Consider the following 24,980-nt stretch of genomic DNA (forward strand, 5'->3'; position numbering starts at 1 on the left):
TATTCCATAAAAAAAAATCTTTCTTTCGAGATCTCGACAGCCCCGTGTATTTCAGTAGGATGTATAGGGATTTTGCTGTGGTTTTGTTTCTCATCGAAAAATGTTAATTTACTAAAATGTTGTGATTTTTATTTTTTTTCAATGATTCGCTTAACAGATCTACAGAATGATGTACAAAGGCTCACCGAGCGAGCTCAGGAAGCTGAGAAGAATGTGGAGAAGATTAAAGAGGATTATGAAAAAGAAAAGCAAGAGGTATGTAGCTACTGATATCTAATCTAATATATATAAATTACGTGACACGTTGTTTGTCCGCGATGGACTCCTAAACTAATGAACGGATTTAAATGGGTATTACTTCATAGAGTGCAGTTTAGTCCAACTTGAGAGATAGGATAGTTTTTATTTCGGGACCCATAATTATTTTTATTTCATATTTTGATATATTTTCTGTGAGAGAATTTATTGACGTACGGTTTGACAGTTCTGTTGTGAAACAATTTAATTATAACAACAACGAGCGTATGTTACGAAATAATTCTTGATATTTTGAATTAATATTACTGGCAAATTCCTATAAAACAGTATTTTTTTTATTATTATCTACAGAACACCGTCTGTTGGGTCAGATAGTATACTATATATTATTGTATTAGAATTGATACTATCTTATGTTTAGAGCAAAGATGTACAGACCTGTAATTACAGTACAGGCTTGCATATCAGTAAATATTTTTTTTATAATATACAATGATTTGTTATGTTTTTAAAGTGATAACCCTCACTTCTAGGATAAATACACAAATAAAATTTGAAAAACAAAATTTTATGATCGATGCGTGATTCGAACCCACGACCTCCGGCGTTCCGTGCCGGTGCTCTAACCAACTGAGCTAACCGTTCGAGTACAGCCCCGCTATAAAATTCTGTTTGCTTTGTTCAACTCTCAGGTTGTGGCTTCATCTACAGGATCTACTTTACAGTTGATAACCTGCTGAACCCCAATATTTGCATATTAGGAACTTGACTTGAGATGTCGCTCTTTTAAATCTTAACAATATGATTAATACACAAATAAAATTTGAAAAAAAATATTTTATGATCGATGCGGGATTCGAACCCACGACCTCCGGCGTTCCGTGCCGGTGCTCTAACCAACTGAGCTAACCGTTCGAGTACCGCCCCGGTATAAAATTCTGTCTGCTTTGTTCAACTCTCAGGTACGGAAGGCACGGAACGCTAGAGTTCGTGGGTTCGAATCCCGCATCGTTCATAAAATTTGGTTTTTCAAATTTTATTTGTGTAATATACAATGATTACACTGTTTTGTATGTTAAGCTGTTGGTGGGTCAATAAATAAAATAAATACTGAAGGTGTCTTATATAACATAAAAAAAACTCATAAATATGAAACAGTTGTTCACCAGTGGGAGGCTCCTTTGCACAGGATGCCGGCTAGACTATAGGCACCACAACGGCACCTATTTCTGCCGTGAAGCAGTAATGTACTAAACATTACTGTGTTTCGGTCTGAAGGGCGCCGTCGCTAGTGAAATTACTGGGCAAATGAGGATTAACATCTTGTGACGAGCGCAATTGTAATGCCACTCAGAATTTTTGATTTTTACAATAATCCTGAGCGGCACTATATTGTAATGGGCAGGGCGTTTCAGTTACTATCAGCTGAACGTCCTGCTCGTCTCGTCCCTTACTATCATAAAAAAACCCCACAAACGACCTCTTGCAACCTTGACCGTCTTAGCCTGCCAAAAAACTGTTGCCCCATGTGTATTAAAATAATTTTTAAAACGATGACGCAAAAGTGTCATTTATGTGTCGCAGCATACGCTCGTGGCCTATGTCTCCTTCAAAATCAAAACGTTTTTTTTAAAACGCCCTGCCCTGCTAAATCTGTACTGTGTTGTGCCACAGCACAGGTGATGTATCACCTGGGTCTCAGCATACCCTTACCCCTGCCTTAATGTAAATTTTATAACTGAAGTAGGCGTTACTTTGCGGAAATCCATAATTTTCTAAATATTTGTGTTTTATTTAGTGTTAATTTCGCCAATATTTGTCTTTAAACAAGCGACTCATCTCGTGCCAGAGTTTGGCGACTGACCATCTCCTTAGGATGCCTCGTGTAGAGGGGAAACACGTGTCGAATTGTTTAAGACAAATATTGGCGGAATTAACACTGAAGAAAACTCAAAATATTTTGATAGCCTTAATTTGACAAAATCCTGCCTTAGTTCAAATGCAGGCAGCTTTGATTGATTTAATGCATCTATTTTTAGTTGTCGAACGAAGTGAGTTCATTGCGGGAACAACTGGCATCCCGCGACACAGAACTTGCCGAGTTAAAGGTTATGAAAGCAGCTCCCACTCAGAATGGTCTGTTATCGAGCCCCTCTGACAACGAACAAGCCAAGGTAATTTTCTGTTTAAATATTATTATTAAGCCAAATATATTATTAGGATTGAAATTAGTTTTAGTGTTTTTATGCAAGATGTATTTTTAATTATAATTTATTTAACAAGAGTTTCGTGATCTTCGTGCAGCTTCCATTACGGTGAAGGGCAAAGAGAGAACAGATTCTATAAAGTATGCATTGTCTATACTCTGACAAAGACCAAAGGAATGACGTAGATTAAACAGTATGCGTACAGAGAACAAGTACTATTTTATAGGCATATTTAAACAATTATCAACAACATATTGGCATCGTCCCCTCTTATATGAAAAATGTAAATGTATTGTATATTACTTTTAAAATAGCCATTTTAAAATACTTTATTGATTGAAAAGAGTGGCCATTGAGTTTCCTGTGTGTTCTTCTCACGAGCTCTATTTTTCCGAACATATGGTAGATTCAGTAATTTTAAAGATATATTTATAGTGACGCTTTAAAAGCGCTTAGCTTAAGCATAATTTAATAACAATATCCGGACGACCGAGCCTTGCTCGGATTTTTAAGAATGTACAAAACTTGAACAAAAAAAAAACTAATAGGACATCTGGATTCGAACCGGGGTCTTCTGCTTTCCGGATCACCCAATGTCCCATCTGAGCTATAATAGTCTTATATATAGTGGCGAAATTTACCTTTGTATTCTAATGTTATTGTAGCTGTTTCTCATTCAAACATGGATAAAACCATTTTTTTTTTAATTGAAACCTAGCTAGATCGATTTATCACCCCCGAAATCCCCTGCATACTTAATTTTATGAAAATCGTTGGAGCCGTTTCCGAGATTCATATTATATATATATATATATATATATATATATATATATATACAAGAATTGCTCGTTTAACGACATAAGATTTATTAGACTTTGAAAAAAAAAAAAAACTTTTTTTCCCACCTCGATGGAAAGCTGTCTTTTAGTCCCTTGTACGAGGGACAAAAGTGGCCGATTCTCTCGCGGCAAGACGATTTTTCTCCCTCGTACCAGGGACTAAAAGCGAGCTTTTCATCCAGGTGGGGAAAACAATCGTATACGCTTGCCTTCGGCTCGGTTTTAAATATTTTTCAGGTGAGAATGACCTGCTTTCCTCCCTAGGTGTGTACTATACTATTTTGCAGTGTTAAAATGCGTGTTAGTAGTGATTGAAATTTTCGTCCCCACTCAACCAGTCAAATGTTTGGTTAAATAAATAATTTTTATTATTTTATTATACCAAAGTAGAAATACTTATAGTTATTTATTTTACTTTTTAGTTAATTCACTTATAATTAACACGTGTTAATTTAACCCTTTAAAAGAATCAAAGAATTTTTTTTTATGGAATAGGAGGATAAACGATCGTACGGGTCACCTGTTGTTAAGTGATCACCACCACTTGAACTTGCAACACCAGAGGAATTACAGGAGCGTTGCCGGACTTTAAGGAAGGTGTACGCGCTTTTTTTGAAGGTACCCATGTCGTATCGTCCCGGAAACACCGCACAAGGAAGTTCATTCCACAGCTTTGTAGTATGTGGAAGAATGTCCTGGGTCCTTGAAAACCGCACTGTGGATGACCGCCACACATCCAGATGGTGGGGATGATATCCTAACTTGTGGCGTATCGTGCGAAGGTGGAATTCGGCGGCAGGAATTAGGATAAACAGCTCTTCGGAACACTCCCCGTGATATGTGTTACCATGTGTTCTGTAATTAATTGTTATAGGCTGCTGAATTAGCGAAGGTCGAGAGTCTTGTTGAAGGTCTGCGCGGCGAGCTACGAGCGGCCCAGCTCAGTAACGCAGAACAAAAGGAACAACTAAGCGCTTTGCAGCTACAGCTGGAACAATACAAACAAAAGAACAACGTAAGACTATTATTAACGATATTATATTGTAAATTAAAAAAAACTAATACAGTAATTATTAAGGATTCTTGCCTTCTATCCATTTATAGAATATATCTATCTGTAAATAAATTGAAAAAAAAAAAAATGGGTTACTCCATACTTCTATAAACTTATAAAAAGTTTCACTTCTTGTGAATAACAAAACGAGAATATTTCCAATTTTTCAAAATTATATAAAGACCTAGCTTGCACAACAGAAAAATAATAAAAACAGTATATTTCCGTAAAATTAATATTGTCCCTTTATCTTGTTCGTCAATAGCCATTTATACTAATTTGTATGACTCCTGTCGTTTAGGAGATACGAACTAAAAACTGGAAAATAATGGAGGCTTTACAAAACGCTGAGAGATCACTCCAGGCTAAAGCATCCAGCGCGTTGCCGGCCCAAGGCACAGGCTCCGTAAGTGTTACAACAATATACCACATATATAGTTATTTATGCAACTGTTGTGTAATAAGGGGTATTAAAACACGAATGTGGATTTCATGAGTGTTTTAATACCTAATTATCAACAGTTGCATACAAGACTTTATCTACACCCAGAATATGAATCCTCTAAAAGATTCTGAAACAGTTAGCTTACTGCTAACATTAAAACACAAGTCCTAGTAGTAGCCTAATATCATTCATTACTGATTATATACAAATAAACTAAGTATTAATGAAACAATTATTTATTTTAGTAGTAATTTACATTTTGTATAGTGCAATAATCAAAATTCACTCGAATATAATGTTCTTTTGCAGCGTTTAAAATGAATCGATCATTTGTTGTAAACAAAACAATAAAAATGGCGTTGATTAGAATAACCAACGTTTTTTTACGGCGCGCGACTTCTGGTGGTGTGGAACACGCGTAAACGAAAATGTTCTTTTTTTGAAATTCATACAGATACCACGCATCGAGTAATAAGAATGTGGCTGTCTGTTGAAATACTTTGCCCATGAGGGGATCGAAAAAAAAATGGAGTGTTGTTATGAAATTCATTACAACATTACAACACTCGTTTGGATGATGTAATGGTTATTAGAACATTGGGTGTTTTAATGTTGGCAATAAACTAACTGTTTCAGGATCTTTAATAGAGGATTTAAAGCATGGGTGTAGATAAAATATAATTAGAACGACCCTTTAAATGTTTTAGTATTTCTTTATCCCATACAAAAAAAATACAAATTTCTTTCTTCCTCCTTGGCCGGCTTCGCTTCTACTTTATTTAATTTCAATTTTTAATTTACATAAAATACTTTTTACGTCAATTTTCCGTGCTATGCTAACGTTATCGCTGGCTTAGGTGATAATAATGCGTACATGCTAAGTTTTAATATGTATTTGTAAATATATTATTAAATTAAATTTATGAACGATACGGGACTCGAACCCACGACCTCTCGAGGAAATTGATTTGAGAAGTCAATTTACTAATATGCAATTATTGCGGTTGAGCAGGTTATCAACTGTAAAGTAGATCCTGTAGATGAAGCCACAACCTGAGAGTTGAACAAGACATACCAAGATTTACGAACCAATTCGTCACTCGAACGGCTCAGTTGGAAGAGCGCTCGGACGGAACCCGAGAGGTCATGGGTACCGAGTACCGCATTTAAATTTTTATTAATCCCAAAAGTGAGGGATATAACTTTAAAAATAACAAATTTCTCAATTATTAATCTTAATATAAATTAACCATTCACTTTATTTTTATTTATCATTATAAATATCGAAAAAACGATTTATTTGTGTGTTCGTATTTTTATCGTTAAATTATTTTGTTACAGGAAACAAAGACAGTAGAAATCCTAAATAATGAAGTAATCAATATACTTCGCTCTGTATGCCCAAGCGCAGCACCAACTCAAGAAATCGGCAAAGAATGGTTCAAAACATATGCAGAAAACCTAAGAAACGAGCTACACAATAAAGAATCTGCTAAGACACAAATTGAGACAGAACTGACACAGAGGATTGTTGAAAAAGAAAATGAGAAGAAACGAGTTGAAAGTGACTTGAAGAAAAGAGTTGCAGAAGCAGAAGCGGCAAAGCAACAACTGCAGGAGGAGATGAAGAAGAGATTGCTAGAGAAAGAGAATGAGAGGAAGAAGTTGGAGAGTGAGATGCAAAATAAGTTATTAGAGACTGAATCGGCTAAGAAACATGTTGAAGATGTACAGTCGCCTGTTAGTAATTCGCGATTAAACGAGTTGGTCGCACAAAATGAACAGCTACAAGCACTAGTTGATAAGTATAAGACCATAATTGATGATACGGTAAGTGTCTAAGTCCTGTCTAAGTCTCTAAGTAAAGAAAGAAAGAAACAAAAAAATGTTTATTGACGTCATTATACATTCTGATAATAGTTCTTAAAGTTATACTAATCTAATTATGATCTAATGACGCCAATGGGCCCCCAACTCAGCATAGTTGTGGTTTCGAAAGAATCCACAACGCTGGTCTTCCGTGGAAACCAAGTGTACTGTATCTGTATATCTCACTTGTATGTATGTTTGTTTGTAACCGACGCATTTGGGAGCGATTTTGTCGCACTTTAAACGGCCAGATTTCGTTCGAACTTCGTAGATTTATCGAGGACCGATTACAATACATTCATTTGATAAAATAATTCCATTTCTTCAATTTGCATAATAAGATTTTTGTTAATTTATACAATTTTTTCATTTAGTCGATGAGGCAAGAATTGATGTTCATTTTAAATTTCAACCGAAGCGTGTTTTTTAGTTTTTTTTTTTTTTCACAACTTGTAATAATTTTAAACAAATAATTATGTCACGAAATATATAAAAGGTGATACAGAGTTTGGTAATTGATATGTGACGCCCTGTAAGGGCACAGCAACATTCAAAGGCCTACTAATGCCATTTTTACAAGTATTTTCTTTTATTAACGCGAAGGTTAAACATTTAAATAAAATTCTTTGAGTAAAACGCGTGTAATTACGACTTTGTATTTTTCATAAGGTAGTTGTGCCTGTTGTTTTACATAAGGTTGTTGTGATAAAAGTTACAACTTTTATAATTTTGTTGTGTAATTCGACGTTTCGTGACCCTTGCAGTAGCACGTTTTCACGGGGACAACGTGCTCACCTGCGTGAATTAAGTTGTTGGGCCAAGGTTTATTTAAAAAAATATATTTATTTCAAAAATTACATCGCAAGTCTATTATACAATAATCTATCTACTAACTAATTACAATCAGATACAATGCTCTAATGTTCTACTTAAAGTAGAATTGGTGGAAGGTGGAATTGCACCTAAAGCTAATTTGGGTAGGGCTGTCACTCTTAACTCGTGCGTCCCCTGGAAACGTGCTCCTATTTGTTCAAACTCAAATTTAAATTTAGTAACAATAAAATCTAGTATAAATAGTAAATGTTATTGCAAACTCCTTCCATTTTTTCCTCTCTTACCAGACTAATCCAGTAGTCTCTAAGCTAGTATTTATCCTCTTGAAGCTTACCATCTTAGATCCTTAAATATACATCTAGAAAGACTTTGGCAGCTGTGAAAACGAAAAAAAAATCTATTTTGAGCAATGCACGCACACTAACACAAAACCGACGTTGCTTGTCACGCACACTAAAGTATTAAACCTGGCCTGTATTACTAGACGCATAAAATATATAAACTGAACATTGCTAATAATGTAATGGCTAGTATATTATATTAGTATTATTGGGTAGATAATTATTTAATATGAATTAAAATTTCAGGAGGGTGTGTTAAGTAGATTGCAACAGAATGTGTCCGCTGAAGAAGCAAAGTGGGCTAAGCAGCTGTCGGAAAAACAACGTGAACTAGACGAACTCAGGCTTACCACGGTGCAACAGGTTAATATTGATACTTAGTAACGCACAAGTTTTTTTTTAAATCATCATGCATCTAAACAACAATTAATAGTACAGTAGCGTAACACAGCGGTCTCCTTGAAATTAATACGTACTAACGTGTAGTGGCGCCGACTATTCGCAACCGATTGCGTTAGAGCGGTGGTTTGCGTAAATTTTGGTACAGGTTGTGGCCCAATAATCTACAAGACCTACTAGTACTGCGATGCGTACTCGAACGGTTGGCACAGTTGGAAGAGCGCTCGGACGAAACCCGAGAGATGCCGGGTTCGAGTCGCGCATCGTTCATAAATTTTGGTTTCTAATTTAATTTGTATAATTTATCCCAGACTTTTAAATCAGTTTTTTTTTTGTTATTAAAAATGCATTCTAATTTGATTACTTTGAAATAATATTATAACATGTACTTAGGAACCCATGGCGTTTGCTTTCTCCTGCATTGAAAAGTCATTGCCAGCGATCATAGCCGAGGTACATTTGTGATGTGACTGTTTATAGCGATGCCGTCGACTTTATTCTACGATTGTCAATAGCCGCAAACGCTCGTGGCACACGCGTTAAACGAAAGTGATAGATATTGCCTGGGGTTTGGTTTGCTTTGTTTATGTGGAGAGAATGGTTGGGAGTTGGTTTCTGAGTTTATATAGGTTTTAGGAAAGGTCCGCTATGGCTGGATTTTAGTACTCGACCGATGGTGACCGCTGACGTCGTTCGTTTAGCGCTCAGCTGACACGAAACTTAATTGCGTGTGTACAATTGCGAAGAAAATGAAAGAAAAATGAATTCATTTGAAACCTCTTTCATATGTGCGTACACCTTACGCTAACAATTACAAAATGAAAGACGTAGAAGATATCATGTTCACCCCACGGACGAGTAAAAAAAGAATGGACTCCGAGGCGTGATATTAGCAAGTGAAGCACCTTTATGCTAGTGTGTGTGCGGTTACGGGGGTACCATTTACACAATTTATTCTCCCTTAAATAATCATATATGGCCACAAATTCTTTTGTAGTATCGTTTTTACACATTTTCACAACGCACGAAGGCATTTTTAAAATATTTTATTGCGACGCATACTGATCTGTCAGACGATGGCAAATCTGATAATGGTGACCGATCGGCTTGTATTAGGGTAAGTGTGTGCGTGGGGCTATGTATTTACTCGTTTACCGGCTTGTTTCGGTGCTTCACTGTTATGTAAGGTGAGACGGATTCCTTCTTTTTTTTACTCGTCCATGGTTCACCCCATTATTATAGAACGCCTAATTGAAGGGGAATTTTGGGTAATATATTCTGATATATCTGATAAGATATATACTGAACGCACTAATTAATCGCCACAGTGCGTCAGCGGCCCGACGAGCTCGACCAATGATTCTCGTCAGCGCAACGTAGCTGTACGCGCGTAGTAAATCTTGTACGCGTTCATACGTTTTCATTATTATAGCTACGCTTGACTGACGTCAAGGCTACTGTCGGCCGAGGTGTAGGTAGGTAGGTGTGTACATCGTAAAAAAAACAGGTGGCACTCTCTGCATTATTAATATGCATATTTGAATATTTTTGAATGTTTAGGGAAAAATTTCGCACGAATTGATTTATTTATCAGTATAAAAGTGCTAGCATTTGTGTGGTTTAATACAATATTAATTTATTGCGCTATCGAACAAAAATGGCAATTTATATTACATAAAAAATTTAACACTTCGGAACTATTACAATTGTTTTACATTAAAATGTTTATCTCACAGAAAAATCAATTTTTATCCATAATTTCAACGACCCCTTTACCATCTTCATCGCCAATCTCTAAAACTGATATAATAGGTTTATGGTAGATGAAGTAAGAAACAAAATAATTAAATAAAAATAAAAAAATTAACAAAATAATAAATAAGAAAGAAATACAAGTATCGCTTTAGGGAGAGTCTTCGCTAATGACAAAGCTTAAAAACCAATAATTAAACTGTAAAAATATTTTACGGCTGTGATTCGATCCCTCGACCTCGTTGTGTGTCGTGCTTCGCAATCACAATGATTCAAGCGCTGGTCCAATGACTCGCGTCAAATGTGGGTAAAATTTGCTATAAAATTGCAAAAGAAGCCTTCCTGTACGACTGTTTTTTATTATAGTCAACATTTCTTGTAGTTTTCCTGAGACGATGGTCAAACTTCACTCTGACGTCTGATCAAAGAAAATGCCATTGAATATTGAAGGATTACCATTTAAATTGAAGTTTTTTTTTATAAATAGGTAGGCCTTCAAGCCACATGCAAAATGAAGAGTTTTGCTGTGCTATCCACAACGTGTACAGTTTTCGGTTAAAGAACTTTATTTTCATTAAGACAGCCGGCACTCATGAGAACATAAAATTAGTGAATGAGAGGCGAATTTTCTTATTGCTGCTTTCCGGTTTTAAGGCGGTGGTCCAAGTTACAAGATATGGTCTATTGTATATTAATACGGGGAGTGTTCCGAAGAGCTGTTTAACCTGATTGCTGCCGCCGAATTCCACCTTCGCACGACACGCCACAAGTTAGGATATCATCCCCACCATCTGGATGTGTGGAGGTCCTCCACAGTGCGGTTTTCAAGGAGCTTTCTTTCACGTACTACAAAGCTGTGGAATGAACTTCCTTGTGGTGTGTTTCCGGGACGATACGACATGGGTACCCTCAAAAAAAGGCGTACACCTTCCTTAAAGGCCGGCAACGCTCCTGTGATTCCTCTGGTGTTGCAAGAGATTGTGGGCGGCGGTGATTAACAACAGGTGACCCGTACGCTCGTTTGTCCTCCTATTCCATAAAAAAAATGTTTTTATTCATTTTTTAAAAAATGTTGAGTGAAGTCGCTTCCCTAATGGTTTTCGGAAGCTTATTGTATAGCTCTTGCAAATTCTTAACATAATTGGTTCTATTACTAGGTAATACAAGGTGACTGGGGCGAAGTAATACAGTAAATATTTTCAGAATCACGGAACAAATTTGATCGAAATCAGTATTTTTGTCAGGACGGCCTCTTAACATTTTATTAGATAAGAGATCATCGTGTAATATTTGAGAGAATGTGAATTTTATATCATCATGTCTATCGATTAAGCCCCGTGTGCCCGAGCGTTTGTTGCTTTGTTGATTCTATGATTTGTTCCTTGATGTCCTCGGATGGTTTAGATGTTCTCTCGTTAGTTTTGTCTGCAAATGTTACTTCTTTTAACTATATGTAGTTTGGTGACGGCTGTGTGTGTATAGGTCTATACCTAGGTATAGGTATATAATTTTATTTATTTTATTCAGAGACATCTCCATATATTATATTAGTAAATGTATTAGTAACAATATTTATTATGAACTACGTTAGTATTATTAGTGAAATATATTTATAAACCTAGAGCTAATGTTTCTGGAAGTATCCAGTGTTTCTGGAAGGAACAGTCAGCTCTGGCAGCAATCATCTTTAGGATGCTGTTACTGCTTACACGTAGACGCTGCAACATGGAGACCGCTTTTTTGCGCATTATGGCATGGAAACCATCCACAGATGCCTCAGCAAACATTCCAGAAGCGCTACAACGCCACGGCAGCCCTAACAGCCTCCTAAACGCATTATTATATGTGACACGTAGAATGCTATAAGCCCCGCGCGAATATGACACCCACAAGCTGCTCGAGTAAAAAGACTGGCAGAATGCTTTGAATAATAACGCTTTAACATTATTTGTGCTTCGTGCAAACCTGCGGGCGAGCATATTACTCCTTACTGACAGCGCTCTACGCTCCCGCTCTATGTCATAGTCATCTCTTAAGTCATTCGAAATGATGTGACCTAAATATTTGAACTTATCAACAATCTCTAGCTTTTTAATTGCGAGAAATAAGCAAGGATAATTTCGTGACTTGTGTTTTGGAGTTTGAAATATCATAACTTGACTCTTTAATGAGTTATATTTTAAGCCGTGTGCCGCTGCATATGTCTCGCAAATGGAAATAAGCTTCCTAAGTCCTCCGAATAGTGCGTTGATTGTATTTAGTAACCTTACCATTGGAAAAGATCTAGTGGAAGGCTTCTTAGCATAGATTGTCCGTTAGGTGGTACAGAGGCGCCGCTATATGCCGTGAAGCAGTAACGTACAAGCATTATTGTGTTTCGGTTTGTAAGACGCCGTAGTTAGTGAAGTTACTGGGCCAATGTGACTTAAGTCTCGAGCGCAGTTGCGATGTCGCTTAGAATTATTTTGTTTGTTTTTTCAAGATGGCGTATCACTTATGATCAGCTGAACAAATTGCTCGCCTCGTCACTTTTTTTGATAAAAACATACAAATAAGTATTGATATGATTCCATAATGGCATATTCACACAATTAAGATAACAATATTCAGGAGTAATATTGAGATATTTGTGTACAATCAACATGAAACCTAAGTATACATTTTAGTACATATAACTGAGTCAGAATATATCCAGTAGGCACCAGTAAGTAACAGTAATGTATCTGATATGGTGCTAATATTGACATATCCTTTTATTCCGAATATTACTGTCGCGACAATCTTGATAGATTTAGCTGTAAAAAATAATAACTCACATGGAAACCAAACTATGAATCAAACTTATCACCTGCTCAAAATGAATAATTCATCATCCCAGCTGAAAGACGTCCACTGCTGGACAAAGATCACCACGAGGATCGGTCCTGCGCTGCCCTCATCCAACTTATTTCGGCGATCTTCACCAGATCATCGGTCCATCCTGTGGGGGGCCTACCATAACTACCTGGCCGGCCATCTATCCTTCGAGCCATGTGTCCTGCCCCCAGCCACTGTAGTTTCAAAATCATCTGGGCTATATCTGTGACTTTGGCTCTCCTACGGATCTTCTCCTTTCTGATTCGATCTCTCCAGGGAATCTCAGAGCATAGCTTCCATTGTCCTCTGAGCTTTCTCATCAAGTCATTCCCCTTATGAGAAAGGAATAGTTGTTTAAGACTTAATATTAACTCGTTTTCTAAAAGTACTTTTATAGAAGTAAAATCATATCATTTGTCTCTGCAGATGCAGAGCAAAATTGACGAACTGGAAATAGAGCTGCAGAAGTCACAGAGGAACAATCACAACGCAAGTTTCGCCGAGGCTGAACGACTCACAGAGGTGAGTAATTTTTTTAATTTTAGCATAAGCAGATCTTTGTGCCGTGTACTTCCATCACACGAAGTATCGCTGCCGTATAGTCATGCTCTTGTACCGTTGTCTTCTGGTGTGTACGAGTAAAATTCCAACATTTATCTGTTTGTAGTTTGACTGGGCTATTTACACATTTAGCCTTTTGATTGGGCCGTTGGGCCATAGTGCGTGTCAGTTAATGTTCTTAATCCGAACAGCCCAGACCAGAAAGATGACAGCCTTTTCAGACTGCTGTAGGCATCTGCCAGCGATGCTGGAGATCATCTTGATTGGGCCATAGTGCGTGTCAGTTAATGTTCTTAATCCGAACAGCCCAGGCCAGAAAGATGACAGCCTTTTCAGACTGCTGCAGGCATCCGGGAGCGATGCTGGAGATCATCTTGACTGGGCCATAGTGCATGTCAGTTAATGTTCTTAATCCGAACAGCCCAAGCCAGAAAGGTAGCAGCCTTTTCAGACTGCTGCAGGCATCTGCCAGCGATGCTGGAGATCATCTTGATTGGGCCATAGTGCGTGTCAGTTAATGTTCTTAATCCGAACAGCCCAGGCCAGAAAGATAGCAGCCTTTTCAGACTGCTGTAGGCATTTGCGAGCGATGCTGGAGATCATCTTGACTGGGCCATAGTGCATGTCAGTTAATGTTCTTAATCCGAACAGCCCAGGCCAGAAAGATAGCAGCCTTTTCAGACTGCTGTAGGCATTTGCGAGCGATGCTGGAGATCATCTTGATTGGGCCATTGTGCGTGTCAGTTAATGTTCTTAATCCGAACATCCCAGGCCAGAAAGATAGCAGCCTTTTCAGACTGCTGTAGGCATTTGCGAGCGATGCTGGAGATCATCTTGATTGGGCCATAGTGCGTGTCAGTTAATGTTCTTAATCCGAACAGCCCAGGCCAGAAAGATGACAGCCTTTTCAGACTGCTGCAGGCATCCGGGAGCGATGCTGGAGATCATCTTGACTGGGCCATAGTGCATGTCAGTTAATGTTCTTAATCCGAACAGCCCAGGCCAGAAAGGTAGCAGCCTTTTCAGACTGCTGCAGGTATCCGGGAGCGATGCTGGAGATCATCTTAATTGGGTCATAATGCGTGTCAGTTAATGTTCTTAATCCGAACAGCTCAGGCCAGAAAGATAGCAGCCTCTTCAGACTGTTGCAGGCATCCGGGAGCGATAATTGAGATCTGAGGATTGGCGTCCGTTGTTCAGCCACGCTTATATACCTACGATTTTGAGCATTTTTTTTCCTGTTTAGTCTGAGCAAGTTTCGAGCAAACCTCTTTTTAAAATCAATATTTTTAGTTTCTTTTACATTACATTTATGCAATAACGGCCTTACAAATAAACTTGGTATAACGTTATATCTGAGAATACACCAAGAATAAACAAAATGATTACAAATAGACGTTTTGCTTATGATTGGTTTATTCGGACGTATAACGTTTCCCGCGTTTATTTGACGACCTGTATAGCCGAGTGGGTAGCGATCCTACCTACTAAGCTAGAGGTCCTGGTTTCGAATCCCAGTAGGTGCAAGCATTTATATGATGAATATGGATGTTTGTTTCCGAGTCATGGATGTTTAAATGTATTTATGTATGTTTAAGTAAGTATATTGTATTAAATATATCATTGTCTTGTAACCCATAACACAGGCTATATATGCTTAACATGGGGCAAGATAATTTGTGTAAAAAAGTGTGTCAATATTATTATTTGCAAGAATGACTAACATTCGAAATACTTAAGCATTATCATTGTATTGACAGTGTTGTCAGCGATATAGTTAGCAATTTGCATATTCTTGGTTTATTCTTAGGCATAATTTAAAGCCAAGTTTATTTTTAAGGCCGTATAAATATAAAGTATATTTCATGTTTATCCCAGAGCGAAACATGTTGTAGGTATGTTATCATAATATTTCTGTCCCAGGAAAAACTGCTGTCGACTTTATCCAGCAAGGTCGACGCGGATACACTCAATGGACCTTTGCAGGTTAGAAAATAATTTTTTTGAATGAATGAATGAATGAATGAAAATTTTAAAAATTTAAATTAGAATTTGTATGTACAAAATAATAGTTATGGTAGCACAATTAGGCGACCATATCGCTATTCAGCGATCTCTTCCAGGTAACCTATAGGTGTAGAAGATTTATTTATAACTTGATATAAAACAATAAATTAACATAATATGGGATATATATACATACAAATATATATTATGTATACACATACAACTTAAATTTATACTGTTGGAAAAAAAACAGAAGAGGAGGAAAAAAATAGGATTTAACAACTACAAAAATGTTTATATTCATAAAATAGTTATATGTGACAATGGGTCAATAGTAAACTGTACGCGTACTGCCTTACTGAAGGCAAAACGTGGTTATAAGCCTATAATTACCTACTAAGTATTTTATCTATTAAGCAATATTTGTAATATAATGCTGTTCAATGGATTAACTTCGAACACTCCCTTGTGGTCAATAATGAAATATATACGATTTTTGATAGTAGGCGAGACTCGAAAGGAAATAACCACAGTAGAAGACATGGAGGTTGGGAGAGAATATTCCAAGAGTGACGTGCCCGAGACACCGGAGTGACAGCAACGGAAAAACACTGCCGCTGCCATATTGCTAAGTAACGGTCTTCAATTTGTACAATCAGTTTTAAAGTTTTTCTATGACATGGTGCAAATATAGAAACTGCTCTACCGTGGAAGGTTATAAAATACTAATAGTTTAATTTTTTAGATAAAATTTAAGAGAACTGTTAAATATATCACTCTATTACGGTTAGGACAGTTATTGTGCTTTGTTAAAGATGTTAATGATCAGTTGCATCAATTGAATGGAGCCTTTTTTTTATATATTATAATAATTGACATGATTTTTGTTCATTTGTAAAGCTCAGTAGGTTATTTAATACAAATTGTTCTCACAAATGTTGGTACAAAATTTAATTACAATAATAATAATTATTTATCAGGATTTGTTCTGCCTTTGTTCTTATAAGCGGCGCCAATCATAAAGCATTTTTCGACATAAGGTCAGCGAACAGACTGTGTTTTGAAGAAATAAACGGGGGTTTTAGGTCGCATTTAGTGCTCGACCGACGGTCAGCGCTGACTTCGGTCAAGTGTAGCTAGCTATAACAATGAAAACAATAATATGATCGCGTACAGTCCAGCGCTAATGAATTGCTATGCGCGTAGAGCCACGCTGTGCTGACGAAAACCGTCGGTTGAGCTCGTCGGTCGTCGGCGTACCTCGGTCCTCTGACACGCAATGGCGATAAATCATTGAAGGTTTTTGAATTAATTTAATTTAACTGTTTTTTGTCAATGGTCAACAGTTTGAAAAAAATGTTAAATCGTCAACGGGTTTTCAATCATCGGCTAATGAATTAATTAATAATTTAATAGGTTTATATTATTAAAAATGCAAAATGTAATTTATACCAAGTAGCTATTTCATCAATATAATATCAAGTCAACGTTTTCGCTCGCAACTTCTTCTCGTCAGCCGTTTTGAATTAAGTACAACGAAAATATTGTAAGTTTATGACAGCAGATTAATGTTAACATTTTCTAATTAAATAATCTTCCCTTGCATATCTGCAAGCAATAAAAGGTGTTTTTGCGAGACATTCAATCATCAATTTAGTGGCGTTGTTGTGGCGGAAATGCAACTTAGAAAGGGATAGGTGCAAAAACTCTATTAGCTTATTATTTTCAACAGGTTTTTTCGTTGAAAAAAACAGTTAACTCGTTATCGCATATAAAACTGTTTATAAAAACAGTTTATTGATGTAACGACCAGTACCTCTAGCGTTCAGTGCTACACTGACCGAGCAACACAACGTACGCGCGCGTCTAACGTAAACAAAAATTCATGTTCTGGAAATTTCTAATAAGTATATTGTTTGTTTCTCCATTATTACTACGCTCTATAATGATTGCGGAAATTGAAGAATTATATTTAAATGTTCTTGTTTTTAGTGTTTTGGTTTGAGCTGACCGTCTCGTTGCCAGTGCTGTAAATAAAGAAACTAATAATAATAAAAAGCAAATAAACAGTAACTCTCCGTGAACTAAGTAACGTTAGTGATTTTAATGTACATGTGCGAGAGTGTAACAAGGATAGAATGATATTACCATTGTTTATGAAACGCTTTCATATTGGCGCAACTTATATTATCTTTTATAATGGGCATGATGACAGTAGTATGATAAAAGAATTCTAAAAAATGAAGATTTCTATGCCAATTTCATGATTAAAACATAAAAATTGTTCTTGTTCAATAAAATAAAAGTTAACTGAAACATGTATGGCGTCTCAATTTTATATAACGCGATAACATTGATTTATGAGTCGTGACGTCATAATCTGCCGCCATTACAAGAATTTTTTGGCGCGCGTTATTTGTTTGATTTTTTTGCTGAAACAGGTTTCTTTTTTTTTTTCGAAAATAGAAAACGGAACAGTTTTTAAAATCCGTCATCATGCCTTTTTTTCGTGTACAAAGCGACATGTGTATTCATAGTAGAAAATATATTTTGACTTTAACAAAAACCAGCAAAACAAAATTGAAACATTAATTACTGTTTTGTTCGTTGCTCTGTTTATCTGATTTTATAAATTATTAAGCCGAATAATTGCAATAATTCTAACAAGATGTATTGAGTAATTTGGCCTACAAATATAATAGTAAAACGAAAGAATACCCGTAAAAATTTTCAATTGTGTATTGTTTAACTCGATTCATTTAAGTTCGTAAGTCTATTAAATGTAATAATTTTGGTGATATAGCTTTAGATTATAATTTAACATATTTTATTCATTGTAAATCAAATAAATTGAAATAACTTAGATAATTTATACCTCTAGATAGAGCCTCTTGTTGCCAGACAATTGATGAAAACTGGCCAGGTCTATAACTTTAGTGTGCGTGACAAGCTACGTCTTGCATTCGCGATTTGTCACTTGTGTAAATAGATAATAATATAAATAGAGGTTAACAGTTAACCTCAATTTTTTTCGATGTTTTCACATCTGTCACAGTATATCTAGACGTATGAATGATCTAAGTGTAATAGTTGCCCATACGACATATTGTACCGGATATGTGGGAACATTTGCTATAAGAAAGACATTAAGAATGCTTCTTCAACAAAAAAAAAATGTTTTTAAGTATGTATGTGATTCGGCATTAAATTATTATTGTTTAAATTAATTTATATTTAATCTGCTTTTCCGAATTAAATTATTGTACGCATTATACAATGATTTTAGGAAGTGTTACTTATTTTTTAAATGTTTATTTTACAATACAAGCTTCGTACTAGAGCATAATATAATCATTTATCAGTGCCTTAGATTAAGATCTGAATGTTTAAGTTGTAAAGGATCCTTTTCTATCCGTCTATAAATTACAATTCTGCTAGGTTTATCTTGCATTATATAAAATGTCCGATTTTTGCAGTAGATTTGCATGAAATAAACGAAAAGTATTGCTCAAATGAGTAAGTGTTTTTGTGTATCTTTGTTATAAATTATTTGTACTTTTTTACTTTCACATTCATCCATTGATATACCCATTGTAATGTCCAGTACATAGTAGGGTTTGTAGGTTAACTTGGATAATTTGTACCATTTTGTTTAAAAGGACCTGCTATATTATATTAGAAACCATAATTTTAGATATAAATTGTAATCAAATAAACTATTTCTACTATTAACGTTGTTTATTATGACTGCACTAAAATACAGATAAATCAGAAAGATATAAAATTGGATTAAGCAATTCACAAAACATACTACTCTCTAGGTAGAAAGGAAAAAGTGGGTATTTCCATGCTTTTTCCGCGATTTTTACCAGATCTATCCACGTAGGCGGAACCGCCTGTTTCAAATGAAGATTTTAATTCCATTGATAAATAAATCTCGAATTCTATCCTCGCCTCCATTAAGCTCCTAGCTAGTGAAATTATTGGGCAAATAAGACTTGACATTAAGACATAAGTGTCTCAATGTGACGAGCGCAGTTGTGGTGCCGCTCAGAATTTTTCGTTTTTCAATAATCTTGTGCGGCACTGCATTGTAATGGGCAGGGCGTATCAGCTGAATGTCCTGTTCGTCTCGTCCCTTATTTTCATAAAAAAAATAAAGCCTTCACCTCAGCGTCCGCCCATTCTTCCGCTAAGAACGTTTTTGCTACTAGTCTAGTCGACAAGTTGAAAATGGTACAAAATAGAGATACTGCTCCTAAAATTATGTGCGATAGCTAGAAAAATGTGCCAAAAGCGTGTAATAGCACATAAAAATTTGCAAAAGTTATAAACAATTAAAGATGGAAAAAAAAGGCATTTCGTCTTTTGCCAATATTTCATAAACTATTAATATTTAAGAAAATTCAAAAAAAGATTCTGAAAGGGGAGGAAATTTGCAATAAAAACTCCCAGAACCCTATCTCCATTATACTGACTATACAACCAAAAGGTAACTAGTAGTCCGGTCAATTTAGACCAAAAAATGAGAGTGAAGTTATATAAAGTCCCAACAAGCTGAATTTTTGTGAAGTTGCTCAAAACATAATTACAAACAATGTCTAGAAGTTCCCCATTATTCCCCTCTAAGGAAAAAATTTAATTCAAGGTCAAAAAAATAAGTTTTTCGCGATTTTCAGCAAAACGGTAAGTTTTATCATAAAAGTACCTCAGACAAATGACGATAACAACTTTTATAACTTTTAGAATCGTTATATCTCAGAAACGGTGGCTCGTAAGAAAAAAAGTATTGATACATTTTTTATAGATAATTTTGTGATCTACAATTTTTGTCTGAGGTACTTTTATGATAAAACGTACCGTTTTGCTGAAAATCGCGAAAAACTCATTTTTTTGACCTTTGACCTTGAATTAAATTTTTTCCTTACAGGGGAATGATGGGGAACTTCTACACATTGTTTGTAATTATGTTTTGAACAACTTCACAGAAATTCAGCTTGTTGGGACTTTATGTAACTTCGAATGTCTAAATTGACCGGACTATAGTATCGACGTTTGTGGTCAAACATAAAGTGGACCTCTCCATTTTGTTTATGTAAAGCTGTAAAAAATTCGGGAAATTTTCATTGTATTTAAATTCAAAGATGATTACCGAAAGAGTTTTTGTGGTCAAACATAACCGGAAACTTAAGTCATATACATTCGTCTCGTTATTTTCTGAAGCTCGCCGTTGATGCTCAGTTCCGCATTATCCAATATTCAAACTAAGCAATTATTGCTTGATGCCCAAGTCTGGTAGGTCACCATAATCAGCATCGGAGAAATACTTCTTAGCACGTGAAAGGCTGGCTAAAAATTTGTCTGAGATCATGTACGAATAAATTAACTAGGGCTTTTGATTGTTATTATTGTGTGTAAATGTTTGAAATGAGATTAATTTATTTGTATGACTCGTGGTAACATAGTTCCAATTCGCCAATATATCGGCATACAAATATTTGATTGTCAATATTCGAATTTTTATACGTCATTAATACACATTACAAAGCTATAACCGAATACCTAATATAAAATAAACATGAGATTGTAGGTACCTCCAAAATAATAATATTTAAATACTATTATTTTTATAACTATAGAAGCATTTATCTATTAGCCATAATTTTAATTTATTATGCATTATTGTTTTAGGCATCTCTCTAATATTTTTTGGAAGGTGGTTAAAAACCCTAACACAAATAACATTTGCGTTATTTTGATGAAGAGCTATTCTACTGTATGGCATCAAAAGGCGAGATGGATCTCTTAATTCTAATATGGAATAATCCTTTGCTGGTTTAAAAAGTTCACCATGTTTTTTAATGAACAGACTATTTTCCGCGCAGACATCGAGCTCTGTGTACAGTTAACTGATAAAGGGAACGTGCCCGACATACCAGACAATCGACACGCTACTCCAAAATATTCCGTTACCGCCGCGGCGTCGAGCAAATGTTCCCTTCAACCGTAGTCGTTCAATCGTTTCCGCTCCAACGAGTATGTTTCGATCCAATTTGGCGACCTTACACTGCCGCTCCCGCTTCTTGTTTCCGCTGTAATGTAGACTCTCATTGAGCGATAAGCCGCGTGGAACTCTTTGCTGGGTCCTTTACCAGTTCTGCCAGTGATTTGGCTGGTTTTAAACAATCTAATAAGTCATTCCCGAGCTATTTCTCGGTGAGGGTGAGCTCACTTCCTCGTTCAAAGCTTCGTATAATTCTCCTATAAACTTCGTGGCTTTCAATTTTCCCGGCTGAAGGATCTCTTCGGATTCAGAATCAGTTTCATAATGTTCTAGATTGAAAGATTTGTATACTTTCTTCCTTATTCGTTTCAATTCGTGTTCCCTGTTCGTTGTAGCTTGAAGTTCCTTTTGGATCTTCTCCTCGACCGGGACTAAACTTATCCTCGCCTTAGCATTTTTGACGATTCTTAAGTGCAATCGAGACGAATTTCTTGCGTCAGGGTTCTCCCATTTCCAATTTACGCAGAAACGCAGTTGTTTTTTTAAATTTCCATTATTAGATGAGTTAATATATATTTGTGACCTTTTCCCTACATCCATTAATATCTTCTTTATTCTGACAATGATTCCATAATGTAACTTACATTACGTTTACATTAATTTACGTTGCGTTTATATTTTTTAAATAATTTATTTATATCAATAATATTAAGGTGTACATGTATACATTACCTAGAGTTTATCTTGTTAAATATTATCTTTATATGTGATCCAAAATCCAGCATAAATGCCAAAAACTTGATACGCGATCTAAGAATATTAACATTAATTAATATTCTAAACTGTACGCGATTCGTTTTCCTACCGTAGTAAAAATAAAAACATCTAGTCGCACGAAGAAGTCCTACTTACTGAAGTTGTTAGTGAACTCAAAAAAACTCGGAAGCGGCAGATCCACGGTACGTATGAGCCATACAATTTGACAGGGGTGAAAAAAAAACCTGTAAGACTTGTTTTGACTTTTCAAATTTCAATATATACATATGTCATATATACTATTTAATATATAGTAATATTACAATATATACTAAAGAGTTATAACTTGTAATTAGTATTTACTAAATACAGATTTGAAATTACGAAGACTTTAATCACAGAACAAGCTACAATTGCAATCAGCAGAAATAACTACTAAATATTAATTACCAATGGCTACTGATGTAACTGTGAAAAACGTAGATAATGCGTGTGAAACTGCAGAAGAATTCACAAAACTATTTTACAAACAACTTGATAATAGTAGACATCTGACCTCAAAGTTATATCTTGACACTGGTTTGTTAGTTTGGAACGGCAATGGAATAACGGGAAGTTCTAAAATACAGAAATTTTTAATGGATTTACCAGCTAGCAATCATTGCGTTAAGACTTTGGACGCTCAGCCTATTTCTGAAAGTTTTAGTCAAAACAACTTGACGTATCTTATTCAGGCATGTGGTGATGTTACATATCAGAATGATGATGTCCACAAACCGTTTCAACAGACATTTCTAATTGTAGCAGTAGAAGGAAAATGGAAGATTGCATCTGATTGCTACAGGCTACAAGTACCTTACAATAGCTGAAAGATTGGTTAAGTTTTGGATAATTATTTATAATAACTAAGAAGTCAATAAATAAGTTTTTATTATAAATTGTTTTAATCAAATATTTAAGTTACAGACAGCTCACAGAGTGGTGAGTAAGGTCCAAAATAATAATTGCAATTAGAGCAGTAGTGTTCAGCTTTCTTGCACTTTGGGATAACATATGGTAGAGCAGCTAGGCAGCAAAGCATACAGAAACTGTAAATAAAAATCATTATTTAATATAAGAATTATGAGTTTTAAATTCAAAAAATATATTTATAATACTTACAATGTCAATCCACAAATGAATCCAGCAATTACATGTGTTTTTTGGGAATTTGCATAACTAATCTTGGTCATGGTTCTTTTATGACAACTTGGGCAGACAATTGGGATTGGTTCATGTTTATAATGTTGATGCACAACAATTGTTTGATTTATAACGGGCTGGCTTGTCACTGGCTGTGTATGTAATGTGTCTGTTCTTGTATAAGGAGGAGGAAGATCACGAGACCTCCCTAAATCAAGCACATTCAGGCTTATTTCACTATTCACATTGCTATTATCGGCCAAAATATTTCTACTCATTTTATTTCAAATATGCATTGCTCAGTGTAAGGTAAGTACATCGATACTGGCGTTATCTATGCTATAGACCTGATATCTTATCAAGAGATATTCACAAATAGGTACATAGAACTTTGTTTTTTATTTATGTGGCTTACATGTATAGAGATTAAATAGTGACTATAGAATATGATAATAAGTCATATTTGCATTATCACACCTTTATATGCTTCATTGATTATTTGTAACAAGTAAATAAATCATTATTATGTGATTAAAATTGCAAGCAAATGTTTTTGTTTCATAAAACATAAATTTATATAAGTATTTTCACATTATTAAACTGATTACATTCATGACAGAAAAATGCAGCTTGAGTTACAATAGATCCAAAATTTCATATTAAACAATATTATCTAAAGTTTTTGGTTTTGGTTATAAGTAATTAATAATTTTATTCATGAATCAGTGGACATCCCCCGCCCATTAACTGACACAAGTGGTTTCTTCACCAACTACAATTCTAGATGTTGTAGATCACGCCTTCACTGTTGGGCCTTCTATAGACCTCAAATCTCCTTGGCTTACTTTGCTTTTTACTTACTTAAAAAAGTACATTTATGAAAATTTAATATACATTCACATAAATCGTCACCTTTTTGCTGTTAATAGTGATTATCATTATTATAACACTAGAAATAAGGGATTGCTTCTAACTAATTCTAGTAGGCTTCATAATAGCTGTAAGCTATAAAATATACACTTTTATAATAAAGTTCCAGCCACTGTTCAGGCATTATCTATAAATAAATTTAAATATTTAATCAAAAAATGGCTCTGTCATAAACCCTACTACTCCACAGGTGAATATGTAATTGATCGGACAGACTAGATTTTGATTATTAACAATAACAATGCCAGTATAGTATTATATAATTTATTAAAAAGAGCGCAAAAAAAAGAATACTGGGAGAGTTTCTTGCGCCGCTTCTTCTCTTTCAGAGCGCCATTTGTTTCCGAAGCGGTAGTGGTATTAGAAATGACATGAAAAATAATTCTAAAGGAATCAATTTTGAGAAAATAAATGCCTTTAAATGAAGTGGGTTCCCATCCATACATTTTCTGGGATACCTTTTTAAAAATAAAAAGACAGCCAGGTTTGGCGAGTATCGTAGTAAGTCGTCTTATTAGTCAGATGGTTTAAGAGTTAAAACTTAAGTTCCCCAAACCGTGTGGTGTAGGACTTGTCACGGAGCAATAATTGTGAAGATCGGTTGACGAGTTGGGGCTCTGTCTTTCACTACACTACAAATTGCCACTTGTTAATTTTGAGTACTAAACTAATTAATAAAACAAATT

General features: G+C 35.4%; 2 protein-coding genes across 5 annotated transcripts in view; both read left to right on the forward strand.

The window, feature by feature from the left end:
- The window catches only part of LOC126972529 (ribosome-binding protein 1-like), a 42,460-nt gene extending 23,306 nt beyond the window's left edge, over nt 1-19,154 (forward strand). For 2 of the 4 annotated variants that reach the window (XM_050819351.1, XM_050819355.1), the window contains 9 exons: nt 158-255; nt 2,298-2,432; nt 4,179-4,319; nt 4,660-4,764; nt 6,145-6,633; nt 8,094-8,210; nt 13,281-13,376; nt 15,339-15,401; nt 15,929-19,154. In XM_050819351.1, the coding sequence (XP_050675308.1) occupies nt 158-255; nt 2,298-2,432; nt 4,179-4,319; nt 4,660-4,764; nt 6,145-6,633; nt 8,094-8,210; nt 13,281-13,376; nt 15,339-15,401; nt 15,929-15,949 (1,265 nt within the window). In that variant the 3' untranslated portion in view covers nt 15,950-19,154. Of the gene's footprint in view, nt 1-157; nt 256-2,297; nt 2,433-4,178; nt 4,320-4,659; nt 4,765-6,144; nt 6,634-8,093; nt 8,211-13,280; nt 13,377-15,338; nt 15,402-15,925 lie in introns of all 4 variants that reach the window. The other 2 variants (XM_050819353.1, XM_050819354.1) reach the window with 2 other exon arrangements.
- A 3,323-nt stretch (nt 19,155-22,477) lies between these two features.
- LOC126972578 (NTF2-related export protein) lies at nt 22,478-23,120 on the forward strand. Its single transcript, XM_050819438.1, has one exon. The coding sequence runs from the start codon at nt 22,635-22,637 to the stop codon at nt 23,049-23,051; it is 417 nt and encodes a 138-aa protein (XP_050675395.1). The 5' UTR covers nt 22,478-22,634; the 3' UTR covers nt 23,052-23,120.
- The last annotated feature ends 1,860 nt before the right edge of the window (nt 23,121-24,980 follow it).

The sequence above is a fragment of the Leptidea sinapis genome, chromosome 26 (assembly GCF_905404315.1).
Source record: "Leptidea sinapis chromosome 26, ilLepSina1.1, whole genome shotgun sequence".
NCBI classification, from domain to species: Eukaryota; Metazoa; Arthropoda; class Insecta; order Lepidoptera; family Pieridae; genus Leptidea; species Leptidea sinapis.